Raw genomic sequence first — 23327 nt, 5'->3', positions numbered from 1 at the left:
AGGGAAGGGAAGGGAAGGGAAGGGAAGGGAAGGGAAGGGAAGGGAAGGGAAGGGAAGGGAAGGGAAGGAAGGGAAGGGAAGGGAAGGGAAGGGAAGGGAAGGGAAGGGAAGGGAAGGGAAGGGAAGGGAAGGGAAGGGAAGGGAGATATTTTTTTAACCTTAGATGGCTCTACATGCCACAGTGACATCTAGCCCAGGAATCTGGCAAAGGGTGCCTAAAAGCTATTTCAGGATAAGAAACACAGCTGCATGCTACATTATGGCATCCTGGTGTAGGATTGAAAGAGCAGAAATCTCCTGAGACTTATCTACTTTCCCAAATCTCATTTGTTCAAATAATTGCTTTTGGGAAAGCATCTTACTTTGAAGTTTTGTAGCACTTTCCTTTTTTTCCTCTTAATGGGAAGACAAATAGTTTATATGTGAAAAGGCTTTTGTGGGAGAAGCAGGGGATGCTGCCAGTAATGTCTTCTGGTAAAATCTCAGATTTTTTAAAAATGGATTATGGATTATCTTGTGATAGATAGAAAATTAACTGTCTGACTATTCCATTTGATGTTGTATTCTTTGCTTTGCTTACAGGGACCATATTTATACTGTTGATATGGACACATCACATACAGAAGAAATTTATTTTAGCAAAGTAAGTAACCTTTATCATTACCCAGAAACCAAGGACACTAGAACAAGCTTCAAATAAATAGGATGATAACATTGTTTTCATGAACTTGCCAACACTGCTGTAAAACTGTAATAAGCAAGTAACATGGCATTGCTAATCATATTTGTGGAGAGCTAGAATAGCAATCGTGTCCTCTGCGAATTTCTGATAAGTGGTTTAGCTGGGCTGATAAGCAATCTACTGAAATATGGTGAGGTCCCCAATGGAACATCTGTCAAACATCTATTCATTTATATGCAGCAGTTTTCTGTAACAGTCATACTATCCCAATTAAGTCTACTGAAACTTCTGTCATAAGAAGCAAGTTACATATTTTCATTTGCACAAATTTTTTTCACTTGTGCTAGAACTGACTAAATAAAATCTTACTATAACATCACTTTGTAGATGTATTCACATTGTCTCTATGGGAAGTTACATTCAAACAAAGAAAAGTTTTGTCTGCATTACTGCATTTTATATTAACACAAACATACTGAAAATAATCTTTCTTCAGCTCCTTTGCATTTCATTCATGTTGTGTAACATATGTTGAACACAGCCTTGGTCTGACAGAAGATCATAAAAATTTGGGCACTGGATGAATTCCACTGGAGGAGGGGACAGCGCTTCATTATAACTGTGAATGATGGTGAAAGTGAGCTTTCTAACTCATCAAAGAGTCAGGGCATACACTTACAATGGAAAGGAACATTCATGGCTACTCTTTCAGCTTGGGCCCCTCCATGAATGCACAGGGTCTCAGTTTACTCATCAGGAACACTGTCAGAACTATCAAGGCAATAATGTCTAAGGTGATGCCATCTTAGGCCATGTGGTTTTAAACAAAGCTTCGTTATAATTAATAAGGCTTCCACATTTGACCGTTTTTGAAACTCATCTCAAAAAACAAAAAAACTGGCTGGGATTTAGCTGTAAATCTTCTGGAGAAACAGTGTTAGCAGGTAAAGTCAGCAGTGTCTTGGCAGGTGAAAAACTCTTGGAGCTTGTTAGCTGAATTGAAGTGGTAAGAAGTACCTGAATTTTATTTCTTTCCAGATCTAAAATGTTGTCTTTGTCAGTGAAGGTTCATAGTCCATAAATTATAATTCTGATTTCTAGAGCAATATCAGTTAAAAGAAGAGAACATCTACTACTTTTAAGAAAAATGCACATTTTTCAAAGTTCACCAATTGTTGAATTCTGTTCATTTAGGCTTTTAAGTAAGAGGGATGGATTTCTAGTATCATGAATTGAAGGCAAAACAAAGTTAAATGAACGATCCACATCACTGAATCTCCATTGTTTCATTGTGGTGGATTAATCATGGATAAAGAGTGTAGAAAACTTTCAATAAATGTATATTCAAAAGCTAGTCTCCCCTATGGGACTTCTACTTCTGAAATCAAATGTGAAAAACCTCTGAGTTCTAATTGATTTCTTTCTTTATTCTTGCAGAAATTGACATGGAAATCTAGACAAGCTGATGTAGACACATGCAGAATGAAGGGAAAACATAAGGTAGGCAATTTTCATTTCTTCTGCAACTGCCACTTCAGTTTAGTTGCATCACTATTATCTCAGGCTGCTGTCTGTGATGTGGAATGGATCTTGCCATTCACTTCTTACCAGTAATTGCTTTTCCCATCAACTTACTGAAGGCTTTGATTTGCAAAAACAGTTCACTTCAAATGTGATAAAATATTAGGACAGAAGCCACAGCAATATCCCAAAATATTTAAGGCATGGAGCAGGTCACAATGCTTAGTGTAGCAGTTCTGCTTACCATTGCTTCAAAAGCCAAGTGCTGCTGTCCATCCCCCTGTGGGAATTTACTGAGGAGTTCAGGTAAAGCATCAGAAAAGATGAGTGTGGGGCTGTAGAAGGACTGTTTCTCACACCACTTTCACCCTCCTGGAACCTATGACTGGCATAAGTAGTATCATAATCAGACGCAGACTCTTTGATTCTTTACATCTACTTCCCCTTCTAGTTAAAGAAGCTTTATGCCAGCACATTGTAGTGGTGATGTCACTGTCTGACAGTGGCACAGGTGACAAAATCAGATTTTTCACTCTTCAGGAAAGCAGCAGTTTTCAAACAAAATTCACCTTTGTCAACAACAGCAAACTGGGAGCTACAATATGAATGCTTTATCTTCAGCTCTTTGTAATTTTTAAGCCACTAGAATATAAATTAATTACAAATTGCTCATGGTTAGTTAAACATAGTCAAAATAAGGCCAGAGTATCACAGTAGGTACCAGCCAATTTAATTTTAAACCTGTGAAATATCACTGCTTAAAAATGAAAACAGATACTCAAAATGCAGGAGTTGAAATAGTTTTTATTATTTTTCTTCAGGATGAATGTCATAACTTTATTAAGGTTCTCCTAAAAAGAAACGAGGATACACTGTTTATCTGTGGAACAAATGCATTCAACCCTTCTTGCAGGAACTACAAGGTATGTAATCTGTTTGCAGAATTTCACTTATGCCTTGTCATTTGGTTGGATTTATTGTGACTATGTTGGCAGCAGCGTGAGATTGTCCTTCACCTATGCTCCATTCAATTCTGAAACGTTTGTCCTGACTTGTTTCAGCACTACCGAGTTCAATGTTGATTGGATTTCCGAGAAAATCCCAGACTGAGTACCTAGCTCTTTGCAACTCCTGCACATCAAGAGAATTGCCACTTTGCACTGCCCCCCATAGGTACAGAGTCCTTCAGATCCCTGCTGGGGGCTGTAGTCCCACCTCAGAAAGTTCCTCAGCTTGTCACTGACACTCACATCAAGTCATAGACTAGTATTGGGGGTTACTGCTGAGTAGCATGTTCTAAAATTTCTGTTCTACTGTTCTCAATCGCAAAACCAGTTCTGAAGGAGCCTGGGGACATAGCTAGCAAAACCTGAGTTTCTGAGCCCCCAAGATGGGGATGCTGTGGAGATCCTATGGCATTGTGTGCTGTGGGAGTGATGGAACAGCTAATCTCTGCAAGGAGCAGTACAGCAGGGCAGAGAAGTATTCCTCACTTGCTGGGGATCTGCAAAGCCAAAACATTATCTGGAGCAGTGTAGAAACCCTGCTGGTCCCTGCATACTTGACATTAATGCCCTGAAGCCAATTTATTCCTTTGGCATAGTGTATCTCAGGAGTCTTCATTCCAGTAGGACCCACTTATTGAAATATTTCCCATTTTCTTAGGTTTTTACCATTATATTCTGATATAACTCCCAACAGTGGATGTCTCCAGAGTAGCTTTGAAATAAATTTATTTAGGCATTTGACATCCAGACTCTGCTTTTCTAGGCGCTGTTATGTCCCACAGGTAATTTCTCATCTTTTTTTCTGGAAAAATAAAATTCAGTTTTAGTAATGCTGCTCCTGACAAAATTACAACTGCCATTTAGGTTTTGGGTTCAGAGTTATTGGAAAAAAGCAGAATAAAGATGTTAAGAGCCAGGAAGACTACTTCCCTAATGGTATTCACTGTGACTGGTGGTCTTCCTTGATTTTTGTGCAATGATGCTTTGCCACATTTAGCCACTATAATGGCTGCAGTTTAGAAAACACGGGAGAGAAGTGCAGGGTAGTTTTTTCTTCCAGTCTGTGGAGGACTAACCAAATTGAGTAAGAATACAAGCCTGTGTCGTGGTAACTCTGAGGTACAGTTAGCTACTCTAACAGCTGTTTCTTTTATTCTTTCTTTCCTTGCCTGCTCCTAGTATGCAATGAAGCTTCTTGATCACTGGGCTGTATTTATTCTTCTACTACGGTTTGCAATTTTTAATTTTTAATCTCTGAATTCCATTATTGAGGCTAACAAATCTCAGCCGGTCTCCTTGTGTGGAAGTTGTCTTTTAGATACAATTATAGATTTCATTGACATCTTGGTGTGAGGCATATAAATGGCCTCTTCCCCCTTACTCCAGAGTTTTCGTCCCCTGTGATGCAGGGCTGGATAGTGATCCCCCTGGCAGTCTTCAGAAACAACACCTGCCCTGGCTTTTCCTCCGTGTATTCCTTCATTATCCAGAGAGAGAACTGAATGTGTGCCAAACAGAAAGCAGGGCTGTCCCTCAGGTGTGCCAGTGGTTGTGAGGGTGAGCCCAGCCTGTGGAGCTTGGTGCAGGAAGAGTTACTCAGGACTCTAACTCATTTCCTCTTACTATCATGTGAAATGCTTTTCAGCCTTTGAGTAAACACAACTGACTGCCCTCAGAGTGGACTTTGACAGAAAGGATACATGACAGAAAACAAATGATCACAAATCATCCACTGAAGGACTTGGAAGCTGTAACACACAAATTAAAAGTTTATTTAAGTGGATGGTGCTGTGTGGGTTATTTGTCATGCTCTGTGAATCTTTACTGTGTGTAATCTATAGAGTATGAGACAGACAAGTTGCCTGAATATGCTACATAGGTTCTTATTCTCAAAACACTGTAGTGTAAGCATCTTAAAGGCATAACAGGTGTACAATTCTCCCTTAGCTCACCAAACCTTCTTGAACTTCATGTAAAGTCAATCTGTATATTTGTGTCGTTATCAGTGCCCAGGGTGAATTTATTTCCCAGGGGTTACATATAAGCCTCAGAATTTACAATTCCTGCACAGATTAATTCTTGCTTTATGGTAAGAGGATTCTCTGTGACATGGACTCAACTGGTATAGAAAAACGTGAAGAGCATCTTTCTGAATATGCAAATCAAGGAAGAGAGCACCACTACTGAGACTAGAGCAGAAGGACCTCTGGACTTGGGGGAGAAAAATGCACACAGAGATAATTGTCCTAGTGTTGTTTCTTCTGAATGATGTGGTTTGCAGTCTTTTCTGTGTATAAGAGTGCTTCTGTTGGGTCATTGGTGAGGATAAATTTTGGATCCCTGCCAGAACCACAGACCACATGGCCTGCTACAGTTCAAAACGAAACTTGTGTGCAGATAAAATCTGGACTGAAGACTTCAGTAAAATGTGTCACGGTGAGAATTATTAGCTCCAAAAGAATGCCTCACTTACTGGACATACTTTTTTCAGGCTTTTTTTATTTAATTCCATGATTTTTTTTGTCAAGTTTTTACTTTACAGTCAGGAGTAGAGTTAGAGTAAGGGCCTTCTCCTGCGCCCAGAAAAGAAGAAACACTGTCATAAAGCATCATCCTGGGTAAGAAATTTTGTTTCTTTGTTTCTTTATCTGAGGAGCTCCCTTTGATTTTTCAGATGGATACCCTGGACTATCTTGAAGAGGAATTCAGTGGAATGGCCAGGTGCCCCTATGATGCAAAGCATGCCAACGTTGCGTTGTTTGCAGGTAAAATGACTGCGATAAACTTTTTGCTTTCTGTCCTGCAGCCCAGGCTTGGTGTAACACTGTGCCTCTTGCTTGAGCTCAGAATGTCTAAATCTAGATGGTGTCAAGCAGAGTAAACACTGACTGAAAAGAGGGGACATAAGGAAATTCCTAGCAAAACCAGCCTTCCCCTCTTTGGAATTAACTTCACTGTCATCAACATTGCATAAAGCCTCAGTTTCATGGATCAATATTTCAGTATTTCCTGTATTCTTGATAATATGGCCTGTGTGTGGCACCATTTTTGGCTGCATTCAGCTTCTGTGAACGTCAAAGGAAGTCAAAGCTTATGTAAGCTTTAATTAGGATTAAGCAGGATATGCTCATTAACAACTCTAAGCCTAAGCTAACATTCATAATAAAAGGAAGTTACGGAAAATGCTGTGGCATGCCCTTTTCTAGATCTAGAAGGAAAGGGGAAGTGATTTTTTTTTTTTTAAGCTGAAAACATCTTACTATGATCTTATCAGCTGCCGCAGACAAAAGGAGAAAAGTGTATTGGCTGGTGGTGATTTATGCTGCATGCAGCATAACGGTGTTAATTCTGATTTCTACTACGATAGTTAGAAAAAGTGAAATCTTATAAATTCAGTTAATTTTGGCTGTTGATTGTACGGTATTTTTTTATATGTTATCAGAAATTTCTGATTAAATTATCTCTTTATTGAACTTCTCCTAGTGTGAACCCTGCTGATCTTTTCTTAGATCCGGCTGATAGATAAGTGGTGCAAATAATAAAAACATCCTCCATGATAATGTGAGCCTTCTTCAACAGGTGTGATGCTATAAAACAGAGTCTGGATGCTCACATAGAAATAACTAAGATATTCCTCTGAAGATTTAAGATTTAAGCCATTCTCAAACAAGTCTATAGCCAAAGGACTCTATTAAGCAACACCATGTTTGAGGAATCATGATCTGCCTCACAAAGGAGAGATTTTGTAACCTGTTTCAACTTTTTTTTATTTTTTATAATGCAAATAAATGGTCCTTTTGTTCCAATAATAGTGATGATGATAGTGGTAGAATGTGATTTCTTAATTACAGTCACAGGCAGGAATATATACAGTAGAAATTCTCTAACTGTAGCAAGTAATTAATAAAACATGGAAATAGAGAAACTCCTTCAAAGAAATATTTTTCCCATGTATATCAGACTCCCTATCCTTCGTGCAGCCTGAATGACCTTTCAGAAGGGTCTGTCTCAGTTTATTGGCCAAGAGTTTATGACCAGCCAATTATAAACATTCACTTTGAATGCAGCTGAAGTTCAGAAAGATTACTCCAAATTTGTCACTGAAGAAATCCTTGAATTATTTGAAAATAAAGAGAATATTTATAGAAATATTCATGGTGATTCAGAATAAATTTGATATAGTTCAAATAAATATTTGTAGAATATGCCTTGTAAATCTGCTAGCTTCAAAAAATCACTGCTATATGTGTCTTACATGTTGATACCCATGCTAACTTTTCAGAGTGCAAAGAAAAGCAGTTTCAGAACAGTTTAGGGCACTAATCCAAGTTATCTGAGTTTGTTGGATGCGCTTACTTAAGTATGGCTCTTCTTGCAGCCTGTAGCTATTGCAGCTGATATGTGCGAATTGTAGTTGGTCACAGGAACTTGGCAGGAAAGAAAATAAGTGTAGTTGTATAAACATGAGTTCAGACATCCATATCTAAAAAATTGAGCTTTTTATTCTATTTTAAATCAGGGAGGGGGACACATGTAGTGATTATTTTTTCTGTTTTGCTAAGAAAAAATGATCATTCTTAAGTGGCCAAATAAGGACAAGAATTGCATGAGTCAGAACAAAGCATACAGTACTGCTAATAAAAAACAGTCTGAATTTTAATTCTGGAGCTGAAATTCACAGACTCACAGAGTTTCTAGGGTTGGAAGGGAGCTCTGGAAATCATCCAGCCCAACCCGCCCTGCCAAGGCAGGGTCATCTACAGCAAGTGACACAGGAATGTGTCCAAGTGGGGCTCGAATGCCTCCAGAGAGGGAGACCCCACAACCTCCAAAGAAGGGTTACAGTGCTCTGCCACCCTCAATGTAAAGACATTCTTCTCATGTTGAGGAAAGCTATTGAGCTCTACTTTAGGGCCATTGCTCCTCATCCTGTTGCAGGACACCACTGAAAATAGTCCAGCAACCTCCTCTTGGCATCCGCCTTTGCGATAGCTGTGTGCATCAACTCCCTCTCAGTCTGTCTGAAAGTATAATGAGGAGAGCTTGACCAATAGAGACCTCTCTGCTTTATCCTGGGAATGTCCTCAGTGCTGGTGCCTTCAAGGCACCAACATAATCTCTGTCAAACAAGATGTAGACAATTCTGGTTTTTATGCAGACACAACAGAGAAATAATTTTGTGTGCTTATGCTGCACCACTTGTGCTGCCAGCAGACAGCATGTTCCAAGTTCTATTTCACACATGAAAACAGTCCTGTACAGTTACCATGACCTGCAAACAAAGTAGAAAACAAATAAAATTTTAAAATTGCTGAAGCTTGTGCTTTTATGTCCTTATAGTTTTGTATGTTTTGGTTGTCCCTGGAGTGCCATTTTGTAGGCCCTTTCTTATCACTTGTCCTCCATTCTTTAAGAGAGAGGAATGCATAATTCATATGGGAAATGCCTAAAATGCATGCTAGAAAAGAAATATTGATGGGCAATCCTCCTCCATCTCTTTTCCTCCCTGTTTCAGCAGGGCTCCCAACATGTTAGTTAATTTTTTCATAGTGATCTTTGGCAGAGCAGAAGTGCTCTCAAGGGGAGAAATTTTCATAAGCATCAATTAGCTGACAGTCTCCAAGCCCTGTCTGGCTTGCTCTCCCATTGACACTAGCAGTTCTGTTATATTTGTTTTGCTAACATACCTAAGCAGAATTTCTGAGCGTTGAACTAGTGACATGTGACTGGATAGGGTAGTTCAGTATGACATACCTAAACTGAAGAAGAATTATTCCATAAAGTTATTTTCTTCCGCAGCATCCCTCTGAAATTACCATTCTGCAGAGCAGTGAGTTGCTTGTTCATTACTCAGTTCCATTTACCTGGCTGGATTTTTTTCCTTCCTTCAGTGTTCCTAAGGAGACTGTGATGATTTTGTTTCCCCTTCTCATCTGACTGGTGAAAGAAGAAGCAATTTTACTATTTCTAATGCTCCTCCCCCCTGGTTTCTTCTTTCCTTCCACCCCAGAGGGAAAGCTGTATTCCGCCACAGTGACCGACTTCCTCGCGATAGACGCGGTCATATACCGGAGCCTGGGAGACAGCCCAACCCTGCGGACAGTTAAACATGACTCCAAGTGGTTGAAAGGTAGATAAACAAACAAGACAAAAAAAGCAGCATCTCTGATGAGAGTCTTGGATTTCTGACAGACCTCTTTGTCATTTCATTTCACCAATGCTTTCTGGCAGGAAGAAGGAAGCGGATCACATCACTTGCTTACTCTGATCTGTTTTTCTCTTTCACTCTTCTCCTGACCCAAAGATACTGGATTTGACAGAAGCTGTGAGCTGGGTAGATCAGAATATATATTCCAGTGATCTTTCCAAGATTAAATCCACAAGTTTACATCTGTTGGATGGAAAAGCTGGAGCTTGCAGGGCTCTGTGTGCTTGTGCTGTGTTTGCAAATATTCCTGCCACAGCACTGTTAGGTAACAATCAAGGCTTTATGAAATATAGAAGGTTTGTCCTGTAATGCTAAGATTCATTAATGAAACTAAAATTGTGTGAATATTGCACAAAGCCTTTCTGTTACAGTTCTTAGGGATTGTACTGCTGCCATTGAATTAGGAAATTTTTGTGCTCTAAATGCCCTCTTTGTTAAGGATTGTGCTGTTTAGCTTCATGTAGGTGTTAAGAATTGTTAGCATTTGGAGTGATTTTAACAGAGAGCAAAGCCATAGTTTCAAGTCTTTTTCTGCATGCAGAAATGTTTTGCCAGGTGTCAACTTTAGCTGTCCCACTTTGCTTGCTGCTACAGACACGTGTGGGCAGAAACAGTTACGTGGTTTGTTATTCCCTCAGCTCACAGACTGCATGCCATAAAGAGCACTGCTTGGACCCCTCAGGCATACAGTTATAAATGCCTGTTTACCTTTCCTCTTACTCCATGCAGGGCAGACATATTAGTGGCAGAGACTTAACTACCCTGCAGTGATGTTGTACAGACTTGTTCCCAGCTCTGCTGTCCCCAGACAGCGATTCTTCTGCAGCACTGATTTGTTTGTTCTGAAAACTGATCAAGTTTGTCAAGCACAGCTATGTCACCTCTGGATGTTATATGTGAATGTGTTTGGCCTCTCTTTGCATTCTGTGTCCTGTACGTGATGCCTAAATCAGGTGTCTTGCATTGCTGGTTTTTTTTCCTAGAGCCGTACTTTGTCCAGGCAGTTGACTATGGCAATTACATATACTTCTTCTTCCGGGAAATAGCGGTGGAGTACAACAGCATGGGAAAGGTAAGGGCAAAAACTCTGCCTTCAATGACTTTGTCAGATTGAGGAGGAGGAAAATTTATGCTATTCTTGGACCGATGCTGTTACGAGTGACCTTGAAATGAGAACCATAAATCATGATGACAAGGTCAGCATTTTGAGAAGATTCCTATTGCTCAAGCCAAAAGGTTGGCTGGAGTAAAACATTGCACTGTCTTGAAAGAAAATGTGTAGTTTCTTACAGTGATGGTGTATGCTAGAGTTTCTTTTCTGAAATTATAGAAAGCACAAGGCTAATCTGGTTAGTTCAACACAGTAGATAATTGTTAAAAACAGATTCCAAAGCAGGAAGAAATTTTTCTGTAAGAAATATGAATTAGGGTGCTGAGTAAACAAGGGTAGGAATTTTGTGCTCTGCCATTCTGCAAAGAATAATTAAACACTTTCTGCATTTTTGCTAATTTCACAATAGCTTTCTGACTAAGCAGTCAGAAAAGCTGACCAAGGTCACAAAGGTGGAGAGCAGGAATAAAAGCCCAGCAAGATTTGCATAGTTTTTAAGTGCTGAAAACACAAGAATCGGAGCAGCAGTGTGGGTTGCAAGGATTGTGAATATGAAATGTGCTTTTGTTTGGGGAAATAGAAAACTAAGCAGCCTGTATGGAAATGAATTTTATATGGATTGAGAACAGATCTCCTGAAGGATTTATGACTGTGCAGTAAATGCCACAGTCTTATCTTTCATAGCACACTGTTCCAAAGCTTAATTTTTCTCTGTTTCTTATTTGTCACAGATTATAGAAAAGTGGTCTTAAATTAAGCACCTTGCTGTGTTATTCCAAATGTTTTAAAAGCAGTATTCCAACAAAGACTTTAGGTCAGGCAAACGTTTAATTTTCTCCATTATTTTTGCTCTATTCCTTCCAGGTAGTTTTCCCAAGGGTGGCCCAGGTTTGCAAAAATGACATGGGAGGATCTCAGAGAGTGCTGGAAAAACAGTGGACTTCCTTTCTCAAGGCTCGGCTGAACTGCTCGGTTCCTGGCGACTCACACTTCTACTTCAACATACTGCAGTCGGTCACAGATGTTATCCATTTCAATGGCCGGGATGTTGTTTTAGCAACATTCTCCACTCCATATAATAGGTAATAGCCACAATAACATTTTACTTTCTATTTTCTCTATGTTTTGCTTTTCACCACAGTTCCTTTTCACTTTATGCAAGTGCAAGAAGTGATTGCTTGTACAACATAATTATTTTGTACCCTGCACTTAGCAATAGCTTGTGTTCAATTTAAAGGCACCCTGCTATTGCTTACTTCCTACCTGGTAACTTAGGGTGGCTTTCAGCCATTTACTATCTGGACACATTCCTCAGATGTACTTTTCTTTACAAGGGAATAGTTTACACCAGCCACCAAGAAGTGTTGCAGTGTGTAACTTGCAGAATAATATTCCAAACAGAAAATACCGTATTTTTTTCCTCACAAAGAAAGGACTGTGTCTGTCTTGTCTGCAGCTAAACCTCCAAGAACCATATTATCTCCTTCTTTTTGTTTTATGCATCCCTGGTGACTCTTGCATTGATCTTTGGCCGTGCATTGACCCTGCTGCCCCCTGATTCTCCTGGGAGAGCCAAGGTCTTGCTGGCTGGGAAGGAGGGTCCCCAGAACACCTATTTCATTGTTTGCATGGTTATCCAAAAGCATTAATTCATCTGTAGAGATTTTATTACTGTTACACATTTTAGCGTGTTTCTCTGCAAGTTATAAGAGGAGTAACTGTGTCTAATTATTGAGATCTCCCAAAGAAGTTAAAAAAATAGTCACTTTCTAATTAAAAAGTATATCACAGTTTCACACAGTAACATTTGAGCTAAAAGAGGAATTTTATTTTTGAACTTCATTTAGTTTTGCTGTAGCCTTGCCACCCCTTGTCAAAGCCTGACCTCAGTAAGGTCATTCACAGAACTTACTTCAAATGAGAGCCTGGATCAAAATCACCACTTTTGACATCAAAACAATAGAAACTGCAATGTAGTAATTATGTCACCAATAGGGAATACCAGCTTAAATTAAGTTGATCTCTTTTCATGCAATCTGGCTTAATAAAAACAGGTGAACAAATAGAGATTCAACATCAGAAAATAGATTGTATCTTCCAATTATCTCAAAATTGAGATTGTACTCCCACTCTGCTAGTATTTCCTGTGGTGTTTCATGAATAATTCTTTTCCTTAAGTATTGCATTTTAAAATCTAAGTACTTGGTGTAAAAAGCAAAATACTGTTTTATAGGCTGCAGGCTTTGCCAGACATGGAAGATGACAGAAAAGCATATATTTATTCTTGGACACAGCTTTTTAGCAGACCTGGCAACCCGGAGGGCCAAGCATGTTCTGCAGAGCATCAGGCACAGCATCTCCAGCCAAGCACGGGAGGGGATTGTCCCGCTCTGCTCTGCTCTGGGGCAGCCTCACCTCCAGTGCTGGGCGCAGTTTTGGGTACCACAATATCAGAAGGATCTAAAGATATCAGAGACCATCCAAAGGGGAGCAATGAAGGCGGTGAAGGACTTTAGGGGAAGCTGTGTGAGGAGTGAACAAGGCCCTTGGCTTGTTTAGCCCTCACAGCAGTTCAGAGCTTCCTCATGAGTTGAAGAGGAGGGGCAAGCACCAGTTTCTGATCTCTGGTGGCCTGTAAGAGGACTCAAGGAAGCTGAGTCATAGAGGTTTAGGTTGAATATTAGAAAAAATAGGTTCTTCACCCTGAGGGTGGCTGGGTGCTGGAGCAGGCTCCCCAGGGAAGTTACCAAGCCTGACAGACATCAAGGACCATCTGGACAATGCTTTCAGGCACATGGTGTGATTCTTGGGATGTCCTCTGCAGGAGGATTGGACTTCAGTGATCCTTGTGAGTCACTTCCAGTTCAGGATATTCTGTGATTCTGTAGTTCTATGAAACCTACTTCTGACATAAATGCATCTCTTATTCCTCCTCCACTACAGAAATGTTGAAGCAAACACCTTTGGTCTCTAGAACAAAGTTTCCTTCTAGACTGAAGTGGAAGAGATTCCTCAGTCTAATCAGAGGTCACTGAAGTAGAAACTAGTGTTGAGTTGTCATCCAGTAGTTCATAAGGGGGGATGGACCTCCTTGGCTGTGACTCACAGTGCTCCATCCTTCCCATGGCATCACACTACAGACCTGTAATCTGTCACCCTCACGAGTAAAAGATGTTGCAGTCCTTTGAGCACATCAATGCTTCCATCCGTGTGTAGTTGTGTGCGGAGCACTTGTAGTAGTGTGTGACACACCTCAAGAGTTTATGGTTGGTTTTTTGTCTTAAGGACTTAATTACCAATGTGCAAAATATTCTAGCTGGAGTGGTTTTTGAGCTGTCTTTTAGGATGAGATCCTCTGTGTGGCCAAATGTACCCTTGACCATCTCTTACATTCACATATATATGGCTTTATATTTAAAAATATAAATTTTAAAATTTAAAACTCCTGCTGTGCAGAAACACATTAATGTTGAGCTTTGAAGTTTCCTTCTATATAAAAAGATAAATCTGTGGAGATAAAAATAAAACTACTGTACTGTTTCTCAACTTGTTTTTCTTCAGTAAAACATTTTGAAATAGTTTACTATTCAAATGATTGTTTTTCTATCAATTTATATACCTTTAGGAGTTTATCTTAATAATCTGTAACAGTATTATAGTTCCTACATTTTTTCTTTGATGTATAATAACCTACTAGCTAAGTGCAGGATTGAAAGCCTGAGCCAGCTGGGTTCATGCTATTTACCCAATAAAATCAAGTGGTGGGAGTTCAGACACAAATACAGTAGCTCATGTACAAAATAAATAAAAAATGGGCGAGAAATTAATATTTTATGCTTCCAAGTGACTGATCATGCTAAACCCACAAGCCTTTCAAAAAGTGTGTAGGTAAGAAATTACCTATGTCTGGACAATGCTGTTGTGCAGTTCCATTCAAGTATCCAAAAAAATGAAATTTGCAATGTTATGATCTTAAAATAATATAAAATTTGTTTCTACAAGCTCTTTCATTTCATTGAGTAGACCAAACTCCTGAGCATAGTGAACTCCTTTTCATTGGGAACACTTTGTGGATATCAGGCTGTGGGAGCATGAATGAATTACATGTAAAAGCCAGGTAAATGGCACATTGCAGCACACTTCCAGTTTGATTAGAACCAATTTCTGAATTATCTGCAATGTGCTTTTTGAGGCATGGCAGGGACTACAAGAGTTGGTACTGAGAGATGTTAAGACTTAGAAGACCTTAAATGTCCAAGTAGTGGGTTCTGAATGAGACTGGAGATTTCTCCTCATGTGTTGCCAGTGATAGACAAAGTTTGACTGATTCTTTCCCTTCTTCAAGATTATTGTAATTACTTCTTTCTGTGAAACTTTGAATAAAATTCTCTTGGCAGTAGCTGCCTGCTGACTGGTATTCAGGCTTTTCCATGGGGCTGGGTTTTCCTGTTAGCATCGGATTTAGGGTTCAGTATTGAGTAAAGGAAGGCTTCTATAGAGCATATTTTTTGCTCAAGGTTTTATGTATAACTGCAGAACGAGTAACAACTTCTGGGAAATGTCACTTTGCAGCATCCCTGGCTCTGCAGTCTGTGCCTATGACATGCTTGACATTGCCAATGTATTTACTGGGAGATTCAAAGAACAAAAGTCTCCAGACTCCACATGGACACCAGTTCCTGATGAACGAGTGCCCAAGCCCAGGTATGTTTCATGTATAGTGATATTGTTCAGTTCCTTCTTACAGGCTACAGAGGCTTTTTGGTGTTTTGAACAGCCTTGTAAGGTGCAGATACAATTATACATGTTAAAACAATAAAGTAAAAGTTGAGTTGAATTTGGATCTAAACTGTGCAGTAGAGATTTTTCCACTTAAATGACATTTGTGTAACATATATCAGGCCAGCATCAGATCCACTTCGTCAGAATAATCACATAAGAATGGTGTGAGTTACACAGTTATTGTGAATTGGTTCGGTTACAGATATATCTCATTACAAAGCCTGCACCAGTTCTGCAGTTTGCTGTTCTATGATTAACATGCAGTTTAAGTGCCACAGTGGATGATTTATGGAGAGCAAAAAAGAGCATTCCACCAAACTAGAGATTCAGTTTACTTCATTCTCCTATGAGTTGTTTTCCCCATTTCCACATGTTTGCATGCATCTCCTCTACCACATTCTTCATATTTCTTACAAGTACTATTTCAAACAAGTTGCTGTTGACAGACACTTGTTAACTCATTGACACCAATGGCATTTTGTTCTGAGATATTGAGATGCATATAGATAAATCAAATTTATTTATCTCACTTAAGCTTTGCCCCTCTATTGCATGTTTCACATTGCTTGTGATAGCTTAAATAAATTCAAAAGAAAAAAGCATCCAAAGTATTCTGTGCAGTGTTGAACACCGCAATATAAGAAGAATATAAAGCTGTTAGAAGTATCCAAAGAAGGGCTACAAACATGTTGAAGGGCTTAGAGGGAAAACCATGTGAGGAGTGGCTGAGGCTGCTTGGCTTGCTTGAAAAAAAGGAGACTGAGGAAGACCTCCTCCAATCTACATCTTCCTCATGAGGGAAAGGGAGGGGTGGACACTGGTATCGTCTCTGTGGCTACCACTGACAGGATACATGGGAATGGCCTGAAGTTGTGTCAGGGGAGGTTTAGGTTGGACATTAGGAAAAGGTTCTTCACCCAGGGAAGTGGTTTGGCACTGGAACTTGGGCTCCAGGGAAGTGGTCACAGCACCAGTCTGACAGAGCTCAGGAAATACACTCATGGCACTCTCATGGCACGCGGTGTGATTCCTGGGGTGTCCTCTGTAGGGCCAGGAGCTGGACTGCAGTGATCTTTCTGGGTTGGTTGCAGCTCACAATATTCTATGAGTTTATGAAGCTCCATGGTGGACACTGAGCTTCTGCCTGTCCATCATGTTTTGGATTTGCCAAGTGTAGTATTGCTGTGCTGTCTGTATTCTGAAGTTGTCATTCAAGAGAAGAGCTTGAAGGTGACTGGAAAATTAGTAAATCCTGTCTGTTTTCAGTCTGAGCCTTAGTAATGCAGCTTCTAGCAGTGTTGCAGGATTTTTTTTCTTCATTTTGCAGTGTTTCAAACAAGTTGCTGCCTACAGTGGTCTGCCTTGGGGGTGCAAGGCTGCACCAAGGTTATTTGTTTGGACCTTACTGAGATATATTGTCAGGGAAGGGGAAAAGAAGAAGAGGAAAGTAGGAAAGAAGAACAGAAAGTTGCATTACTAGTTTGTGATGACCCAATAGCAGGCTGACTTTTATGATGGATATGGGATAATATTGCTCTTTCTAAGCCTGAAGAATATAATCTGAAGTGAACAGTGTTTCATGTAATATTTAGCAATCAATCTGCTTAATAGAAATAATCATTACTTCTAGCTCATGCTGAAGTATATGACAGGCACCTTTGAAATAAGGACATTTTTATCTGGCTTTCTCAGGATGATGCAGAAACATTACTGCCCCTAATGATCCTAACATTACTCAGAAAACGACTAGAGCCCTTCTGAGGTGTCACTTCCCTGTTTGGCCAGACAGCAGGTTTGCTGGGATTTATGTTGACTCGACTAAACCAGTTTTGAGATTAAAACAGGATTAATCCAATCATGCTATTAGGATTTAGGAGTAAATAGGCCTCCAGATTAGGTACACAGAAACCATAGACACCGCGGTGCCAGAAGGTGCCAGGCTGTTCCCTCGAGTTCTCTGGGAATGTTGTCTCATGGGTCAATGCCCTTGCAAGGACCTAGGAAACCAATCATGCCCTTGATTTGTCCTTCTCTCCATCTGTTGCTCGTTCTACATGCAATTACAAGATGGCTAAAGTATTTTGGATATGAGGAGGCAAGAGTACACACTGTCTGCATGTAATGTTCCTTGCTCAGCTCTTGTGGGACCAGACTTGTTGACACAGCTAGTTCCTTCGAGTCCTATGTTCCCTTCCCACACAAGATTTATTTACTTAATATTTGAATATTTATCTAAATGTGAGCAACACAGATGATAGGATCAGTCCTGTACTTTGTTCAAGTTGACATTACTCTTGATGTCAATGCCTTTACCCACAACAGAGTAGATGAAAATTGTGTTTCAGAGTGAGTGGTCCATCTTTCACATTCCCCTCTCACACTGGCCCAGAGGTCTGAAGAATCACAGTGCTCTGGAAAATGGGATCAAATGAGCCTTTTATTAAAGAAAATTACCTTCACAATATTAACAAACAAAACACTTTGCTAATTCTTTGAGAGATGGCCTGTCCAGGCAACAAGATTGCCCTACATCTTAGGAGCAGGTAGATTTTAGAAATAGCATGAGCAGATTTGCATTTAAGTTGTTAAAGAATGGCAGATAACTTTTCCATGAAAGTTCTCAATGAGCTACCATTCTTAAATCATCTCATCCAAATTGAACAAAGGGTAAAAACAATGGATTTTTGCATGGATGCCCTTCAGTTTGTCTTCTTCAATAGTCTGTTTTCTATCAGCTGTGACTAAAAGTAGCATTTTTTCATATCTGTTAAAAAAATTAACTTCCTACTGTATTATGGGGACTTCTTTTATTCCAGGACAGAGCAGTCAATTAGGTGAGTTACAGATCAGAAAACACTTGTGCAATTGGGAAGCATCAAGCCAAATGCACACATGCTGTAATTTATCCATTCCATATGAATGGATAAATTACAAAACTGTGTGTGTAGTGCTCCTGATGAAAAAATTACTTTGTGCTCATAAGTGACACCTGAAGTCCTTTTGAGTGGAGGACAGAGCAGGATTTTAGGCTTCCCCTGAGGTGCTGAACAAGTCCACCACACTTATCAATCCTCTGCCAAGTTAAACTCCTGCAAAGCACATCATATTGCAGTTTGAGCTTCATCACAAAACGAAGCTTGCCCTCTGTCAAATAAGTTTTCTGGCTTTACTGTCTTGTTTTATGTAGGCCTGGTTGCTGTGCTGGCTCTACATCATTAGAAAAATATGTAACATCTAATGAGTTCCCAGATGATACGCTGAACTTCATCAAAACACATCCACTGATGGACGAGGCTGTACCCTCCATTGTCAACCGACCCTGGTTCCTGAGAACAATGGTCAGGTACGTGCACCGAGTGAGCTCTCTCTGCACTGTAGCTGCCAAGTTGTGCCAACAGCCTTGCTTCCAATGCCCTCCAACTCTGCACATGTCCCGGTGTCCTGGGCATGAATCCAGCTAGGAATGGTGGCAGAGCTGAGCAGATGCTGTGGAACTCCCTAAGCAGCTTTCAAGATAGGAAAGACCTCAGTCTTTCCCAACTGTGCTGTGCTGAAGCTGGATGTTGTAGGAACTGCTGTGCAGGGAAGGCTAAATCACCTTTTGGCTTACGGGTCAGTGTTTGAGATGGCTCAGTAAAAACTTCAGGCAAGGATCAGTAGACAACTCAGGAATATGTACACAGGATACAAACACATCTGCCAGGATATGTTCACAGGATATGTAGATGTCTGTCAGGTTATGTGCTGGTAAGCTTTAATGTTTGCACAAGTGTGTAGGGCAGAATTGCCTAATCTGCATCCTTTCTATGGCAACAAGAAAAAAATAATAACAGATCGAACAAAGACTCCTAAATCAGCAAGTGTTAAATACACTATCCCCTTCCTATCAAAATACATTCCCACTCCTGCTGTGGTCATTATACTACTTATCTACCCTGCAGCAGTGAACAGAATAATGTGACTAACTTTTGCCGTATTTTCCACTCTCCCCCTGGGCAAAGGTAGAATATTGTTTTGGGCACTTAGTTCTGTGGAAGGGTCGGACTTCGTTACAGTAATGTATGTTATGTCAGGTTTTCTGTCAGGTTCTGTGCCTCCAACCAAAGATGAGAGCAGCAAGCTCCACAGAGTACTTCCCTTTGATAGGCAGTACCATCCACCAGTATACTTGTTTTCAATAAATTGTGTCACCCCAAGATTTGATTTCACCTCAGTGCTGATCTTGCTCAGTGGTGGTCGTGTGATTATTTTTAGTGAGGTAAAGTGGTGTTTAGCATCTTACTCTGAAGTCGCACAGCTTTTCCTGACAAAACAAGTTGAACCTAGTTCAGCTGCTTTTAATGTGACAGAGCTTGAAATTTTTAAAACAATTCATTGTACCGATTCTCTATCCCTGTCTGAAGAAATCACCAGGTTTTTGGAAGGATAATTCCTAAATGGCCTCAGGCTCCTAGCAGCCCTTCAGCTTTCTGAACGTCTAGACACTTCTGAAATTCTGTACACTTCTGGTGGCTACTGGATGTGTGGGTATGCAAACATTTGAAAATTCCCCAACATCTGGGGAGCCAAATTGGTATAGTCTGTGCTGATTTATAGAGAGGTAGGAAAAGTGCTTAAATGTGTTTTATGGTTGCTAGAAATCTACCATACACTTATCTGACATGAAGAAAGTGATCAAATAAATGAAAATTTTGTGATTATCTCTGTGATTTATCTGTGAAAATGCTCTATTGTTTTAGATATCGCCTGACCAAAATTGCTGTTGACTCTGCTGCTGGGCCATATCAGAACTATACCGTGGTTTTCTTGGGGTCAGAGAAGGGAATCATCCTGAAGTTCTTGGCACGGACAGGAAACACTGGTTTCCTAAATGACAGCCTTTTCCTGGAGGAGATCAATGTTTACAACCCTGAAAAGTGTGTATCTGATTCTTTGTACTCATGTATGGGTGACTTTGAACTTCTGATTTCCCAGAGAATAACTTGTCCCATGGAAACGGAAGTGGTTAGAGAAGCCAAGTTTTTTGGGTAATTTTAAATTGTTTAGGGAGGGGATGTCTGCTTATCAGTCTCTACATTGCAATAAGATTTTTTTATTCAGTCTGTGTAGAAAATAGCCCATCCTATGCAGCAGCTGATGGATAATTAAAAGTGAAGTTCTGGAAAGGAAGATTAATTTTCTAATCCTATAAAAAACCCTGATTCCTCTCCAAATAACTCAGCAAGCAGCAAGCTACTCTCCAAGGGAAATTTTCCACATTTCAGTCTTCCTCAAATATGCCTAAGGGGGCTTTGAAGTGAGCCATAATCATGCAGAAATTTCAGCTACTTTGAGTGCTGGAGAAGAATAAACACAAAAACAAAGGGCCGTCAGAAGCTTTTCTGGTGTGCTGTTGCTCCCAAATTCTTAACTATCCCATGCATTTTTAATACTTGCTTATATGTCTGTCAGTATTTTTAGTGGCTATTGTGTATTCTTTTCTCCTTGACTGGTTCAATTCTACCTTTCTTATGGATTTTTTGGCAGAAGCTTTTTGTGATCTTATATTTTCAGCCTGGGGGACAGTTAGGGTTTCCCCTAGCAGAGCCTGGTTACACCCACATCCCCCTTTTATCCAAATCAGGTGCAGCTACGACGGCATGGAGGACAGGCGGATCATGGGCCTGCAGCTCGACAGGCCCAGCAGCGGCCTGTATGTCGCCTTCTCCACCTGCATCATCAAGGTGCCCCTGGGGCGCTGCGAGCGCCACGGCAAGTGCAAAAAGTGAGTGTCTGGTGGTGGCTGTCAGGGGCCTGGGCACCAGGCAGGCTGCAGCGCCCCTGAATGCCACCTTGTGCTCTTCTCTCCCAAGGGCCTGCATAGCGTCCAGGGACCCGTACTGCGGATGGGTGAAGGAGAGCGGGGCGTGCGCGCAGCTGGTCCTTGGCTCCAAGTGAGTAAGGGCTCTGGCTGGAAGGGCTCTGAAGCTCTGGCGGTGGTGCCAGGCAGTCTTGGGCAAAGCTATTTGGAACATGCGGCTTTTAGAGAGGGGAAAAATGTGGGAAGTGTTTGTTTCTATCTTATTTGCATTCACCTCCGAAATGTCTCACAAATTTTTTTGATGTGAACGGTCTGCTGATTGGTAACTGCTGAAAGAGGAGGAAGAAGAAAATGAAGGAGCTGTATTAAGGTCCGTGTATTATTGAAAGGAGTGAATTGGATGGATATGTCTGAACCAGCCTACACTGGAGCCATCACAGCTGATTAAAGAGGCAATAGAATCCAAATTAAATTACTGAAGTAATTTGTCCACTGAAAACAAAACCAGTCCTTCTAATTTACTGTGCATTACTAAGAGGAATAACAGAGCACAGTAAGGGCTTAAAACAGATTTAGAGAAGTGCTGGATCTCCCCTTGCTTAATAGTAGAATTTAATTATTTTATGATAATGAAAGTCTGGGAAGGTTACAGGGAGCAAACCCACTTCAGAGCTCACATTTCATGGCCACTTCTGGCACACCACATGACTGCCCACTCTGAGCTATCAGCTGTACTCCCTTGTGGTAGGAGTGGTAGTGTAGCACAGACATCACAGAGCCTTGACAGCCCTACATCTGACACCACTTAACCCTGCTTCTCTACAGGTCCTCACTATATAATGGACAAGCATACTGTGCTTCTGTCTTGTTCTTAATTTGCTGATTTCCACCATCTGCTGGGGATGCTGTAGCAGTATGTGTCTGTATTTGTTTGACTACAAAAGTGTGGGCTGTTTCTGATTTGACTTTTGGTAGGGTAATGTTAAAATGTACCTGTGTCCATATCAGGTTTTTCATAACTCCAAAAAGTGCTTGAGGCTTCTTCAACTTCCATGGCAAGTTGTAGGAGGCTTCCATACCTCACTTTTTAGAGCAGCTCCCACTTTTCCTCAATAGATCCATCGAGAAAGAGGCTATGCAGCCTGCAGTGATGAAGTCCAGAAGAGATCAAGGCAGCCCATGTTCTGTCCAGTGCTTAGGAAGGGGGTCCAGATCAGCTGTGAAGGTATCTGGTGAAGTTCTAAGCTGGCCAACAGGAGGCAGAGATGTTAGTCATCCTCCAGGAGTAGATGACAGTGGAGCAGGTGCTTTAAGAGCACAGAGCTAGAATGAGTTGTCTGCAAGGGTAATTATGCCTCAGGGACAGGATCCTAATATAGGCAAGGGCTTGTATTTGGAAGTTTTCCAAGGTTCTTGTCATTCACCTTTGACCACACAGGAAGTTGGAAGAACAGCTTCCATAGTTATCCAAAATCACAGAGAGAGCTTGGGAGCATAAGCTGAGCATATCAGCTAGAAAAGCACGTGAGTGTTTGTCAGTAGAGCCCCTGAGTTAAAAGGAATACCTCTTGTGGGATGGACACTGTGCCTTGAGCCTCATCTGGTGCCATACCCTGATCTGCTGAAATTCAGGCTCCTTCCTCAAGCACAGTACCTGCCCAGTGTTGGCTCCCTCCCCTCTCCAAAGTGCCAGTGCACCTGATCTACTCTGCACAGGTTAAGGAAGGGTTACAGGTGCTTCTGATAACATCCTGTATTTAACAGTTTAAAAAATGCAAGTCTTTTCTTCCCTCAGTAACAAGGCATGCTGTGGATTTTTAAAATGTAATAATATAAAGGAAAAGTATCATCAGAAGCCAAGAAATCATTAAGCAATGATGAATAGCTCAAATGTGTATGTTGCGGTTTTTCAGCCTTTGTGTGGAATTTCCAAAGAAATAGCCGGTTTCACAGCAGGGATTTATTTCAATTGAACATGTGATAATTTCTTTCTGGTTATGCCTATGACTGTTGTTATTCATACTGTTTTGTTTTCTTCTCTTATTTAGACTGTCATTTGAACAGGACATAGAACGTGGCAATACAGATGGCCTGGGTGACTGCCAAAGTAAGCAAAGCTTTTACTTCTATTTACCATGTGTCACAGTATCCTTCAGAATGCCTCAAATCACCATTACCTGTCAGGCATTCTTTTGCAGCAACATAAGCCATGACAG

At 40.6% G+C, this 23327-nt stretch overlaps 1 protein-coding gene across 5 annotated transcripts in view; it reads left to right on the top strand.

Annotated features, from left to right (window-relative positions):
• The window catches only part of SEMA6A (semaphorin 6A), a 106761-nt gene that overhangs the window by 46516 nt on the left and 36918 nt on the right, over positions 1–23327 (top strand). For all 5 annotated transcript variants that reach the window (XM_064735103.1, XM_064735100.1, XM_064735105.1 and 2 more), the window contains exons 4-16: positions 583–643; positions 2120–2182; positions 3025–3126; positions 5885–5975; positions 9221–9340; positions 10402–10490; positions 11394–11611; positions 15102–15233; positions 18499–18654; positions 20051–20227; positions 20935–21075; positions 21164–21244; positions 23160–23218. In XM_064735103.1, the coding sequence (XP_064591173.1) occupies positions 583–643; positions 2120–2182; positions 3025–3126; positions 5885–5975; positions 9221–9340; positions 10402–10490; positions 11394–11611; positions 15102–15233; positions 18499–18654; positions 20051–20227; positions 20935–21075; positions 21164–21244; positions 23160–23218 (1490 nt within the window). The remainder of the gene's footprint in view (positions 1–582; positions 644–2119; positions 2183–3024; positions 3127–5884; positions 5976–9220; positions 9341–10401; positions 10491–11393; positions 11612–15101; positions 15234–18498; positions 18655–20050; positions 20228–20934; positions 21076–21163; positions 21245–23159; positions 23219–23327) is intronic.

The sequence above is a fragment of the Zonotrichia leucophrys genome, chromosome Z (genome assembly GCF_028769735.1).
Source record: "Zonotrichia leucophrys gambelii isolate GWCS_2022_RI chromosome Z, RI_Zleu_2.0, whole genome shotgun sequence".
In the NCBI taxonomy this organism is placed as follows: Eukaryota; Metazoa; Chordata; class Aves; order Passeriformes; family Passerellidae; genus Zonotrichia; species Zonotrichia leucophrys.
This window is presented reverse-complemented; position numbering and strand designations above follow the sequence as displayed.